This window comes from Cavia porcellus, unplaced genomic scaffold, assembly GCF_034190915.1.
Source record: "Cavia porcellus strain 051 isolate PalLab524CR breed Dunkin Hartley unplaced genomic scaffold, mCavPor4.1 scaffold_3, whole genome shotgun sequence".
Classification (NCBI taxonomy): domain Eukaryota; kingdom Metazoa; phylum Chordata; class Mammalia; order Rodentia; family Caviidae; genus Cavia; species Cavia porcellus.
In genome coordinates, this window is record NW_026947486.1 from 105,506,347 (window position 1) to 105,520,722 (window position 14,376).

At 37.1% G+C, this 14,376-nt stretch overlaps 1 protein-coding gene across 1 annotated transcript in view; it reads left to right on the plus strand.

The window, feature by feature from the left end:
- The first annotated feature begins 2,261 nt into the window (after positions 1-2,261).
- The window catches only part of F9 (coagulation factor IX), a 36,122-nt gene continuing 24,007 nt past the window's right edge, over positions 2,262-14,376 (plus strand). The window contains exons 1-3 of the mRNA XM_003464707.3: positions 2,262-2,453; positions 10,781-10,944; positions 11,130-11,154. Coding sequence (XP_003464755.1) covers positions 2,381-2,453; positions 10,781-10,944; positions 11,130-11,154 — 262 coding nt within the window. The 5' untranslated portion in view covers positions 2,262-2,380. The remainder of the gene's footprint in view (positions 2,454-10,780; positions 10,945-11,129; positions 11,155-14,376) is intronic.

The following is a 14,376-nucleotide window of genomic DNA, read 5'->3' on the forward strand; positions in this document are numbered from 1 at the left end:
TTGGATCCTCTTGTTGCTAGCAGGGACACACCACAGGAGTGTATTGCTTAAGCCTAGAACTTGGTTGAGTGGTGTTGAGAACCTCAGGTGGCTAGTAGGGTTGCACCTACAATGTGTTGCCAGGTCCTAGCACCTGGCTGGGTGTAGTTCTACACCTCCAGGATCCAGGCAGCTATGTAGAGCACAACCCTGAGTGTGGAAATGCCTGGACCTTTCCTCTGGCTTAGAGTTCAGGCCATCTATTGAGTGTAGCTAGTCAGAGCAGATGCCTAGCATACGGTGCCAGGGCCTTGCTCCTGGCTGGGTGGAGTTTGGAACTCCAGAACCCACCACGTAGCTAGCTGTGCCCACACAGCTGATATGTGGAGCTGGGGCTTTGAGTTCGGATGGGTGGAGCTCAAATTCTCCACAATCCATTTTTGCTGCCTGATGGGCAGCTATGGGGCTCTAGGTTGGACTGGGCTTAGTAACCTCTGTGACTAGTGAGGCTGGCCAGGGGTTTCCCTGATGGATTTTGCTGAGACAGTGGGCTGGACAGAGTTCAGATCCTCTTTGCACCTAGCAAGGATGCACCCCTGGAGTGCGGCGTTATGGCCTTATGCCTGCCTCGGGACCCAGGGAACTAGGCAGAGCACAACCTCAAGCGTGGTGCCGCCTGAACCTTGCCTCTGGCTGTGTAGAAACAATTGAAATGCCTCTTAAGTTATACTGTACTCTATTCTCATTGTGAAATACTACTCAAAAATGAAAAATATTAATTATTGAACTATGAAAAGCATAGATGGATCTCAAGGACATTGTTCTGAGTGAAAAAAGACAATTTCATAAAGTCATACACTGTATGATTCCATTCATATTGCATTTTCATTATAGAGACAAAACAGATTACTAGTTTAGGGAGTTGGGGATTATCGGGGGAAAAGTGAGAGTGTATAAGGTCATACCACAAGGGAGATATTTGTAGTGATAGAATTGTTCTGTATATTGACTATAGTGGTGGTCATATAAGTCTATCAATGCAATAAAATGACTTGAATTATATGCATACATTATACCAATGATCATTTTCTGAATTTGGTGTTGTGCTATATTTACAGGACCTACAAACATTGGCAGTAAATGACTGAAAGTTAGATGGGATCTGTCTATACCATCCTTGCAAGTACCTATGGCCCTATAATTAGTTTAAAACAAAAATTTTAAAAGTTAAGCCCCCAAAATTCCATATTCTATTAAAAATATCAAATCACATATCTATGTCTCTTAACAAAATTTCTCAGCTTATTGTAGTCAAGTTGCTGGGAATCAATGATAAGGACAGTTACTGCTTTTTCATCAGAAATAATGCAGGCCTGAAGACAATGTGATGATTTTTTAATGTGCTGAAAGAAAGAAAAATACTCAATCAAGAATTCTGCATTATTCAAGTTATTTTTAAATGAAAGTAAAATGTAGATATTTTAAAATAAATATAAGCTGAAACAATATATGAGAACTACAATATCAAAACTGTTAATGAAAATTATTCAAAGTAACTAAAGTACTATAAAAGGTCAAAATTCAAATTTACACAAATAAATGAGAGAATTAGAATGGTACACACATGTCTAAATAGATGTTTCACTATTTTTAAAAATTTTTGAAAGATTGTTGACTGATTTAAGTAAATATAATGTGATGTACAATTTATAACATGTTGTAGAAAAATGTATCAGGACAATATCACAAAGAAAGACAAGTCATATTATATTCTTACATATTGCTATAAACTATTATAGTATTCACAACTTTATTTGTATGTAGGTATATCTTTATAAATATGTATATGTTCATATATAGAATGCACATAGGCATACATACATGTATCCTGAGACAAGCTCCATGTTTTACTACATGGTACATGGCTCGAGAAAGCCTATAAACTCCTGATTATGGAGAACATAAACAAATCCACCAAGTGACTCGTAAGCATGATTTAAGTATTTTAAAGAGAGTGTCCAAATGTTTTTGTTTTTTCATCTCTACTTTTAAATTACAGGATGTCATTCTTCCCTGACAAAGACAAAATGGAACCCAGTGGTGTATTCTGAATCCACCCAGCAGCTATAGCCATTACATCTATCCTTATTCTACAGATCTATAACTTCCTGCTTCAGCCTCCAACTCAACCTTAGTAGCAGAACCCCAGGTAATCAGAGATGAACTTTAATGATGACCACTGCTGATTCTTTCACTTGGCCATTGGAAGTAGCCCAAAGGCCCACTGAGAGAGATGGGTATTATTTCCCAGAAGTAAATACAGCTCAGCTTGTACTTTGGAATTATTGATCATCCTCGCCACTTGCACAATCTACTTGCAGAGGTAACACAGCTCCTGAATATGATCATGGCAGAATCTTGGGGACTCATCACCATCTACCTTTTTGGATATCTACTCAATGCTGAATGTACAGGTTTGTCTCCTTTTAAAAAATGCATTGAAGGCTTTTGTCTTTTAGAAAAATGTCTGGGGCTATCTTCACTGAATAATGACTACAAGATTTTGCGGCAATATTTAAGATTCTAGCAGTACTAGTATGTGCATTAATACATACTGGCTCTTCATTAGCTAAGTTATTACCTTCATTTTAAAAAACTAAATAGATTTACAAAATGTACACTGTAGTTTTGTTTAATAGATGCTATTGAGCTTATGATTTGACAGTGTAATTCCTCTTAAAAATCGTTGTCTCCTGGGTTTACAAAAAAAGTTGAAATTTGGAAAATGGCTTGACAGGGAAACAGCAAACTCACGGGGGGAAAAAAGCCTGTAATTTTTGGTTTTGTAAACTCGCCACTTTGAAATCAAAGAGGAAGCAAAAAAGTCACAAATGATGGCTTATTGACACAAAAAGTGTTATTTAAAGATACATGGTGTGTTTTAAAATTTTAAAACTATATAATGAGACATCTATTTTAATTGTATACATGTATACACATTTAATGTGTTAGTTAAAATAGGAATGTTAACCTTTAAGCACTGAGTTTTCACTTGTGTAAATTTTTCATGGGCTGGGAATAAATTATTTTGCTGTGATTCCATGTCTCAGAGTTGATATTTGAGGAGACTCAATAATCAATGGAACTCCGAGGAGGCAAAAACAAGTCTACAAACTGATGTAAAAAGTAGAAACTTAGTTAATGCAGCATACATTACTTTATTTTCTCACAAATACAGGTACTTTATATACTCTCCAGTGGAAGGGAAGAACTTTTCCATTTGAACAAACCACATGTTCTCACAGGAAGCATTTGTCATACTTATTGTCAACCTACTAGAATCAACTCTAGAAGCTGACAGATCCCGGATCAAGGGTGCCAACCCTAAGTGTCCCCAGAAAGCAGACTGGTCCTCTGGCTCCCACTCCAGACATGATGTCAGCTTTGCAAGCAGGCTAAAATGCTGAAATAATGGTGTGAGAATGCAAAGGTTAAATTGAACTAGCACAGTGGGTAGAGTTAAGGGATAAAGAAAATGTTTAAGAAAATTTACAAAGTGTAACATAAAGCCACGTCATTAGATATATCTCATCACTGTGACACATGGGTGGACAAAGGATCCAAATCCTTTCTTTAAAATAAGTGGTGAGATGCTGGTTTTAAGAGGGCTGTTCTTCCTACAAACCTCAGATACAGGAAAAACGATAGAAAGAACAAGGAGCCAGGATTTCAGAGCTAGAAAAATAATGAGTACAGATAATCCTGAGGGGAAGTTAAATATATGAACCTTAGAAAATACTGAATGTTGAGAAAGGCACTAGCATTTTTGAGTGATTATAATCAGAGATAATAGGCTCTTGAGGAACGGGCTGGGGGACTCTTCCTGTATGTGAGCAGTATCGATGCAGCGCACTGCATGGTGTGAAATGGTCGTTGTGTTCTAAAAGGAGATGTGTTTTCACAGGTATTGCTTTTAGGTGTTATTGTGTCAGTTTAAAATTTTGAAATCAAAATTTTTCTGTGGAACTAATTCAGTTTTGTAAAGTAGATGGATCAAACCTGTCATTCATTAACTGCTGAGTTAGTACTATGATAGCAGGTACTGTGCCAAGGTTACTGGGGACATGGGGAACAACCAGCCTCCATTTTTTACCTAAAGCCCCATGAGATCAGGCAAGAAGTTTCAATGTTATTTAATAAAATATGTACCACAAACTAAAGGAGCACAGAAGGAAGAATACAATAAATGGAGAAACACCTGACCAAAAGTCAGTATTTCGAGCTGAGTCTTAAGAGCTCACTATCTTTACATACATGATCTGGGCATTCCATGGAGAGAGGGTCCCTCATGGGCAAAGATCCATATCCACAGCAATGTGAGGTATTTCAGGAGCTCTGCCTAGTTCAAATACTGACTATGACAAACAAGGCGGAAGAACTCAGCAGGGCTAGGTCATCAGATAATAAAGGCTGTAAACTAAGGAGCTTGGGCACTACCATGCAGAGTAGAAGTATCAGAAGAAGTAGCACTAGTGACTGAGTAAAAGACTCAGGCTGGGATACTCTAATGAGCTGATGGTGGAGGACAGGATAGAGGAGGGTAATCTTAAGCTTATTGTAATCATCCAGGGGAAACACAAGGACGGGAACCTGCACAGTAGCTGTACAGAGAGGAGGAGAATTCAAATGATACTAAAGAAGTAGAACTGATACGATTTAATAACAATGGAATGTGGGAGATTAAGGCGAGGTGTATAAAACATATTTTGGTTTTGAGTTTCAGTTTTGAGTTTCATGTGATTATGGGAACAGAACAGTGCCTAAGAGCATAGGATCAATAGTCTGACTGCCAAAGTTTAAGTCCAACTACAATGAATTTTTTATTTTAAAAACATAAAAAAGGATAGAAGTGATACAGAATTTCAAATAAATAGGAAATTAATGCTAGTTAATGTGCTAGCATTGTTATCAAGAAAGTAGTTCAAATTATAAGATTTAGGCATAAAAATGATCAGACAATGAAAACACAAAGTATCTTTTTGATGAACAGAGATCAGCAGTGCAGTTATCTATCTTGTATATACTTACATACACCCACACATATATGTATACGTATGTATATATAACCTTTTCCTTTCTTTCTTTTCTCCTTTCCCCTATTCCAGTTGTTATTTCCTTTTGAGCATTTTTTCCTCTTTCATTTTCACAATATCTATTGTACATTTTGGAACTTACTTATTCTTTTTTATTTACACTAAAGAGACAAAAAGATATTTACACATGTGAGTGTGATTTATTTCATTTATGAGTATGGTCTCTATTTGTATCCACTTACCTATAAAAGCCTTGAGTTTATATTGTTAATATATGAGTAGTACTCCATTGTATAAAATTACCACCTCTCTTTTATCCATTCCACAGTTGATTGGCATTTGGGTTGTTTTTGGATTTAGCTATTACAAATTGTGCAGCTATGAACATGGTTGTACATATGTCAGTGTGGCAGGATGTTTTCAGTTCTTCTGGGAAAATACCTAGAAGGGAATACCTGGATTGAATGGGACTTTCAACCCTAGTTTTTTCAGGAATCTCTACACTGACTTCCCACCGTGGTTGTACCAGTCTACAGTCCCACTAACAATGGAAAAGTGTTCCTTTTTCCCCACAGCCCCACTGAAATTGGTTGATTTCTTGACGACAGCCATTTTGTGTTTTCCAGTCTATACTAGTAAAGATTTTCAGAGTAGCTATTGGTGATCTGAATTTCCACAGGATCTGTTGTAATTCCACCCATTTCATTCTTAATTTATGAATTTGTTTTTTCTTTCCTTTTCTTGATAAGGTTGATTAGAGGTTTATCAATTTTGTTTATTCTTTCAAAACACCAATTCTTTGATTCATTCTTTGTACTCTTTTCTTAGTCTCAATTGCACTAATTTATGCTCTGATCTTTATAATTTCCTCCCTTCTATGATCTTTGGTCTTGCTCTTTTTTTTTTTTCTAGAAGCTTGAGGTGCAGCATTAGGTTGTCTATTTGTGCTCATTCTGTTTACCTGATGTGAGAATTCATTGCTATGTATTTCCCCATTACAACCACTTGCATTGCATCCTACAGGTTCCAGTATGTTGTATTTGCATTTTAATTTAATTGTAGATACTGTTTAATTTAATCTATGATCCATTGGTGGTTTGGGAGAGTGTTATTTCCATGTGTTTATGGGGTTTTTGCAGTTTCTTTTGCCATTAATTTCTAAATTTAGTGACTATGGTCAGATAATATTCATGGGATAATTTCAATGCCTTTGTATTTACTTAAGCAATTTCTATGGACTAAAATATGGTCTATTGTAGAGAACATCCCATGTGCAGCTGAGAAGGATGTGTATTCTGATTTTGTTGTACAGAACACTCTGCAAACATCTAGTAAGTCCATTGTTTACAGGCTTGATTCAATTCTCTTACTTCTTTGTTGACTTTTTGTCTAGTTGATCTCTTTGTGACAATGGGATATCAACATTCTCTGTTACAATTGTTATTTCATATTTGCTTTTTTATGTCTATTAGTATTTGTCTTATACAGTTAGGTACTCCCATATTTGGTACATATATATTTCTCCTTATCTCTTACTCTTAAATTTTTCCTTTAATGAGTAGGTAGTGACTTTCTTTCTCTCTTTTGGTCATTTTTGGTTTGATATGCACATTGTCTGCAAACAAAATAGCTGCTCCTGCTTTGACCTGCATTCCTGTTGCATGGAATATTGTTTTCCATCCTTTGACTTTCAGTCTACAATTTTCTTTTTGAGTTAGAGGTGTTTCTTGTATACAGTATATTGTTGGATTCTCTTTCTTGATCCATTTTGCCAATCTACTTATTTTAATTGGAAAACTGAGACTTTTTATGTTAATAATTTTAACTGATTTGTATTGTATTGACTTAACTTTGTCATGTTGTTTTCCTATTGTTGGTTCTCTGCTTTTCCCTTTGTTTAATTGCTTGCCTTTCCTGGTGGTTTTTTTTCTGTTGTTGCCCTAGAATCGTAGTTATTTTTATCTATATTTAAATATGTTTTAGTACTCTCTCTAAGGTTGGTTTGCTGGACATGAATTTCTTCAGTTGTTCTTTGTCACAGAAGTGTCTTATTTCTCCATTAATTTTGAGAGATAGTTTTGCAGGGTACATCAAAGGTTTGCGTTGAGATGTCAATCATGATTCCAATTGGCTTTTCTTGATAAATGATCTGTTTCTTTTCTCTAAAAGCTTTTATTATTCTGTTGTAGGCTGAATTACTGAGAGCTTGATAATTATATATCTGTGTGTAAATTTATTTTAGTTATAGCTATTTGGAGTTCTATATGCATCATTTATCTGTACCTCAAATTCTTTTCCCATGCTTGAGAAATTTTATGCTGTTTTTTCTGCAATAGTTTTTTGATGTCGTTTGTGTTGACACTTGCATTTTCATTGACAGCAGTCAATCTTATATTGTCTTTCTTTCCGTTGTCTTAGAGTTGTTGAATTATTATTTCATAGTACCGTGTTATTTTTAAGAGTTCTTTCCTTTCGTGATTACTGGCTGCAATCCTGTCTTTAAGGTCTGAAAGTCTATCTTCAGTTTCATTCAAGTGGTTTTGCTAGCTTTCAGTGGAATTTTTAATTTCCTGGATATCTCTTTAAATCTGTTCAATGCATTCTATTTCTTTCCTATAATGTTCATTCAAGGTTTCCATCACTTTTCCATGCTTACATATTTTTTATCCATTTCTTCTCTAGCTATGCTGAGCAAGTCCTTCATTGAAGTTGTCATTTTTCTTTGCCTGAGAGATAAAATCTGATCTTATTTCCTCTATTGTCTCATAGATTTGTTTCTTTACTTCATTTGCTATCTTTTCAGAAGTTTCAGGTGTGTGACTTCCAATGTCCTCTATTTCAATGTCTCTTTAACTTTTTCCAGATTGGCAGGGGTTTGAGATTGCATTTTGCTCTTTCATTTTGTAATTTTCACCTCTTGGTTAATATTCTGGTCTTTTCAATCCAGATTGTCTTGACTTTTGATCATGTGTGTCTTAGGGTCCTATTGTGTGGCTGACATTCACCCAGTTGCTGAGTCCTACAGTACAGGAGGGACCAGTCACCTGAATTCCTCCTGCAGGGCCAGTTGTGTGAGTCCTATATTCTTCCTAGGCTGACTAGCCTAGGAGTATTGATGTGAAACAATCCTTACCTTACATTGTTACTGTTGCTTCAGGGTGCCACATTCACCTGCCCATGGTGTATCCCTCAGCCTGGTTCCTCTGGGTAGGGGAGTCCTCACCAGCTCTCTCACCTGTCCACCTGGGGTTCTCTGTATGGATGAAGGGCTCACCCTTTCTCTTGCCACCCTGCCAAGGTCCTCCATGTGGGAGAGGATTTGTCAAGCCTTCTACTGAGCTACTGAGGTCTTCTGCTTGGGGAGGAGGTGTTGTTCACTACACTCTTGCTGGCCTGACAAGATCCTCTGTGTGGGAGGAAGGGATTCCCAAGGATTTTGCCCACCCACTGAGGTACTACATATGTTAAAAGAGGTCCCTGTCCCTCCTGTTTGCTGCTGAGGTTGTCTAGGTGTGGGGTAGGGACAGCTAACACACCTGTCAGCTGGTCTTTCAGGTGCCTGTTATGCTTTAATATGTTACCTCAAGCAAATTACTTAACTTCTAGGAAAGTCAGTTGTCCTGATCTACACAAATCAGATGACATGGTTCCAGGAGATGAGTTCTATGATCTCATAGGACTACTGTCAGAGTGAGGTGGCATAATAATGGATGAAAACTACTGAGCAGTACTGAGCACAGTGAAAATACTATATAAACAGTGATCACTAACCCTATTCTGGTATATAACTTAGGGGGTTGGAAAGATGATCTGGAATTCAGAAAATATATCTGCTTAAAAATGAATATTCAGGACTCCATGTGGTAAAGACAGGAGTTTCAGCTATGTGTGTGTGAGCATCCAGGGAGCAAGCATTGGTATTGTGGCACTGAGCACAGTACCTGGAGGTAGTAATTAAATACTCAGTAAACTTTGTTGGGGCAGCACCAAACATGGGGCAAACTTGAGGCCTATAGGGATGAATGTACTTGCACACCCTGAGAGGGAGGTGTTTTTACATGTCATGCACTAAAGTGCTTAAGAGAATTGAGAGAATTAAGAAAGGAAAATGGGCCCACATGAGAGGGATGGAAAGAAAAAGAGATAACCAGTATATGCCTGTCTATATATTTACCTCCCTGATCTTGTCAAAATAACTAGGTGGTTCATCTTATTGTGTTACTTGTGCCCTTATTGTATGTTTGAGAAAATTGAGATTCATAGATTATGTGGTTTGCCCAACTTCACATTGTCAGTAGGACTCAGATATGTGACTCAAACCTAGGTCTGTCCGATCTGATTCTCACTCCTAATTTTTCACTTGACCATACTATAAATGGGTACAGACATGAATGCTATTAAGTAGTGTCAAAGGACAAGCAAACAAATTGCTGAGCAGAGAGAAGGACCTGAAGGAGCTGAGAGGCATCAATATGTGATGGCACCCTTCTGTAATTTGGTGATTCAACCCTCTTCTTCTGCCAAATGTTCAGCTGCTGCCTCAGAAGAGAAGCAAGATGGCAGATGGTTACACTGTTCTAGGGCTTGGGATTGCAGAGATAGCACTGATAAGGGAGTGAAGGGAATTCAAAAGTTGACAAATGAAGAGTAGGAAAAAAGGCTAAATGTTGAGAAAAGTGAGCAAGAAGACTTTCTGAGCAAGGATATCAAGGCACTAGGATGCTCTGTAAAGCCAACAGCTGCAATGAAAATAAGGTTATGAAGTTAGTTTTGTTCTTTCACATCTTTTTCGTTTTAGAGTTAATGAGAAAGTTGTCCCAAATGCCCTGGAAAGTTCAACTTATCCGTACTTGGTCCTGTTGAGATGACAGTAGATCTATTGCTGGTCTCTTGGACAAAGGAAAAACTCCAGGCAACTTCTTGAGCTCTCGTTATTCATGATATACGTGCTCACAGTTATAAATAGCTATATATGCATACATATATAGAAATAGAGATGGAGACAGACACAGAGACTAGGATGGGGAGGGAGAGAAGGTGAGAAGGATTTCAGAAAAAAAGGCTTCTATTCACCAATTGTGGGAGTCTCCACAGACCAGGAAGATGTAGCTAAAATAAACCACACTGTGAATTCCAGAGAAATGCTTACATTGCTGGAACTCCTATTACATACACCAACCAAAGGTTTTGTGTGTCTGAAAATTTTTAAAAATTAATGCAGAAAATTTTCTTTTCTATCTAGTGAAAGACACTGGGGTCATATCTGCAGCTAGACCAAAATTGGGCTTCTGTTCTTCAAAAGACATTTGTTGCCAAGTCACTGGGCAACTGCTTCCTGCACAATCCAGCCAGGGTGATGGATCACCTTGCAAGGAACTGCAGTGAGCTATTTTCAAGTGATGACAAAGTATGAAGTTAACTGCTTATTTGAGAACTTTCTTTTTCATCCAAAGTAAATTCAAATACAATTGAAAATCTGACCTTTTATTATTGGAGCTCTCCTGACTAACAGTAAAATTGAATTTTAATTCCTAAATCTCCACGTGTATACAGTATTGGGAGAACATTACAGATTTTGGCTCCATGCCCCCAAGAGAAATTGGCTTTGGGATTACTTGGATTAAAAACAAAGCCTTTCTTAAGAGATGCATTTAATTTGCATAATGTTTTCTTTTTTTAACTAAAAGAATAGTTCTTTTAAATTTCAGTTTTCCTCGATCATGAAAATGCCACCAAAATTCTGAATCGGCCAAAAAGATTTAATTCAGGGAAACTGGAAGAGTTCATTCGAGGAAACCTTGAGAGAGAATGCCTGGAAGAACGGTGTAGTTTTGAAGAAGCACGAGAAGTTTTTGAAAACACTGAAAAAACTGTGAGTACTTATACATACTACCCTTCAGATACAGAGCAAATGATAGAAAATGTTAAAAAAGAGCAATTTCCTTGAATTTTTAAAATACATATATTTGCACTATAACTGGTATAAAAGAGAAGTCAACATCAAAACATTTTAAATGCTCCCATTAATTTGCCCTCTTGTTTTTTTTTTCTTTATAGACTGAATTTTGGAAGCAGTATGTGGGTAAGCAATTCAGTTTATCCTGTAGCTGGTATATGAAACATTCAAGAATTATGGGTTTTTTCTCTGTATAAACAAATATCAAAGTCTATTAAAAAGAGTCAGAAAAATCTTTCACTCCAAACTGGATGATGATATGTCGTCAGCATGCAAGTATCAGCTGGCAGATAAACTAACTCCTCCCTAGGGCTTCACAAAGAGCATCATTCCACCCCAGGACATTGAAAGGAAGATACAAAAATGGTTGCATCTTAGGACTAAATGAGAGTTTGCAATTCTCAGTAGGCAGTTACAGAATGCTGACTGACACATGTTTATTGCTTCAAAGTCTTCCTCTTTATCACTCTTCCCCCTTTCCATTGCCCTTCTGGTCTCCCTTCTCCTGCTCTCCTCTCTACACACTGGACCTCAGGAATGCTTGTGCTTCACAGGCTGTGTCTGGTGGCTCTATCCCCAGCTTGCACTAGGATCACTGCCTCACCTCCTTCAGCACTTTGCCCAAGTAACCCCATCTCAGAGACGCTTCCCTACATCATCTGTTAATATTCCAACCTGCCCCCAGGATCCTCAACCACTCCAGATACTCCTATCTCTCTATTTTAATGAATATCCCTTATCTGAAATGATTGGGACCATGAGTACTTCAGATTCCAGGGCTTTTTTTTTAGATTTTGAAATATTTGCATATATCTAATGAGATATTTTAGAGATGGGGCCCAAGTCTGAACATAAAACTCATTTATTGTTCATATACAATTTATGTGCAGAGCTCAAAGGTAATTTCATAAAATACTTTGGATAATTTTGTGCATAAAATTATGTTTCATGGTATAGCATATTTCAATTGTGATGTTGCTCCTTGAAGTCTTGAATTTTGGAGCAATTTGTATTTTGGACTTTATTAGGAATGCTCAACTTTTAGCACTTTTCATCATCTAATGTATCATAGTATGTTTTTGCATAATTTATCATTGATTTTCTCCACCTTACTAGAACAGGAATCAGTTATTGCATTTCTTAATGTATTCCTGGCACTCAGAACAGTATCTGAAACAAAGTTATTTAATAAATGCATCCAACAGGTTGAACAAAAGGAGGAAAATCATACTTTAATGACAACTAATCTTAAAATTAATTTAAAATCTAGCTATAGGACTTTGAGGGAAGTGTCACGTGTTGACATTCCTAAGACCATCTGCAAAGATGGAAACAAATTAGCCTGGACACCAAATTCCCTAATTTCCATCATTTTGAGATTCAATTCTATTTTCTACGATTCCAGAGACACTAGAGTACATTCTCATATTGTTATAACTCATAGATTTCCACCTTTGCTTTTAATCCATGAGAGGAAAAGAGGTCTGCTCCATTATATTGCTTTATCTATCTTTCCTTGTTCTTATAAATGAGTGCTACCATGATCATTTCTACTGGACCCTTAAAGTTCTTTTGGGCAGTTTTATTTTTCAATTTTCTATTGCACTGAATTTAAATCTTTGAATCTCATGACTTAATTCTAAAAGCAAATCAGTGTCTACTGGTCCAAACATAATATTCTTGGATGCATTTAAACTCCCATGATCCTTTCATTGCCCATCCTACCAACAGCCCAGACCTAGCAATGCGCTGTAAGTTTGGCCCCTGCCTTTGAGTTTATACAGATGCATAACTTGCTATACATTGGGCATAGACACTTGGGAAACATCAAGGGAGTACTCGTGACATTGCTGCTTTGTTTATCAAAAATAAAGAAACAATAATGAAAACACAAAAGAAACAATCCCAATGCCTCCTTTCACTGGCAGTCAAGATTCCTAATCCCCATAAAAGTAGCCTATGCTGCTTTCTACACAGAGCAGAGCCCACGCTCCTCAGCACTGTACTACCCTCTACCACCAACTCACCATGCAAAGAGCCTGATTGCAAAACAATGAACCAAACACATTACTTAGTCTCTGTCAGTACTTCTCAAAGTGCCATTCACAAAAGTTTCTGGAATTATTATCACATATTCTACCTTTGTACCATCCTTGTGAGCAAAGTATAATGAATTCCATTTTAAAGAGAAGGAAACTGAGGCTTACAGGACTCAGTTTAAGGTTAAGGGACTTGCCAAAGTTCATTTAGTTGGAGAGTAAAGCTCAGAAGAGAACCCAAATTCTCCACTACCCAACCTCTCACCTCAAATATAAACACAGTTGCTCATTAAACAGGAGCTTAGTAGTTTTAAATGGCAATCTCTCACTTGGCAAGGTCCTGTCTCGTGTTGTTTTTGATCCACACCGACTATGGCTTTGTCTCAGCCCAAAGACAGGAACTCAAACAAGGACTAAATACAGGGTAAAATGACACTCATTCTAAAGATATGTTTCAGCAAATGAGTTCTTGTGTAGTTGGCTGCAAGCCCAGACCCTTTCAATGAAACATCCTAAATAATTCAGAATTGTTGGTCTGTAATATAAAGTGCAAATGTAGTTCATTTTTTAGGCCAGTTTTGAACATCAATACTAATAAACCAGAGATAATGTATTTTGTTTTCATAGAATTGGAACAAATTAAAGTATCTGTGCAAAAGCACATTGGATCAAGGGCCAGAGGGGACAAGGTCTAATTTTTATAGCAAGCAGATCTTCCACAGAGAGAGTACTTCTGAAAAAGGGATATTGGTCTCTTGGTCAATACAGCCTGCTCTGGCAAAGAGAAAGGACAGGCAGGCATATACATTCTGGATGTCAAGGAATTTTCCTTTAAAATAAGATTAATAATTAGAAATTTTCCTTTGCTTTCCCCTTTTCTCATTTTGTGATTCTTGCTGTCATTTTTATTTCTTACTCTTTTCTTGCTCACATACTGAGTCTTACTTAAAATGTGATCCCTTTTTACTTCAGAGTTGTTTTTCACAACTCCAAGTGTGTACCACTAACCCTTCTGGTTGTATTCATTTATTTCTCCTGGAGCTTCCTTAGAAGTATGAATTGAGGCAGAGCACTAAAAAACCAGACCCTGACCCTTCTCTCGCCTATGCCTTTGTCTTCTTTTATTACTACCAGTGTCTTCAAAGGCTGTCAGGAACTCTGCAAATGTGGAAAGTTCAGAAAACGTAGAATGAAAACAATCACCTTATTCAAAAATAAAGCACACCACAGAATCTTTTTAAATTCGTATGATCTATTGAACATTATGTCTCACTTCACCTAGACCATTTGAAACACGTAGACAAGAAAC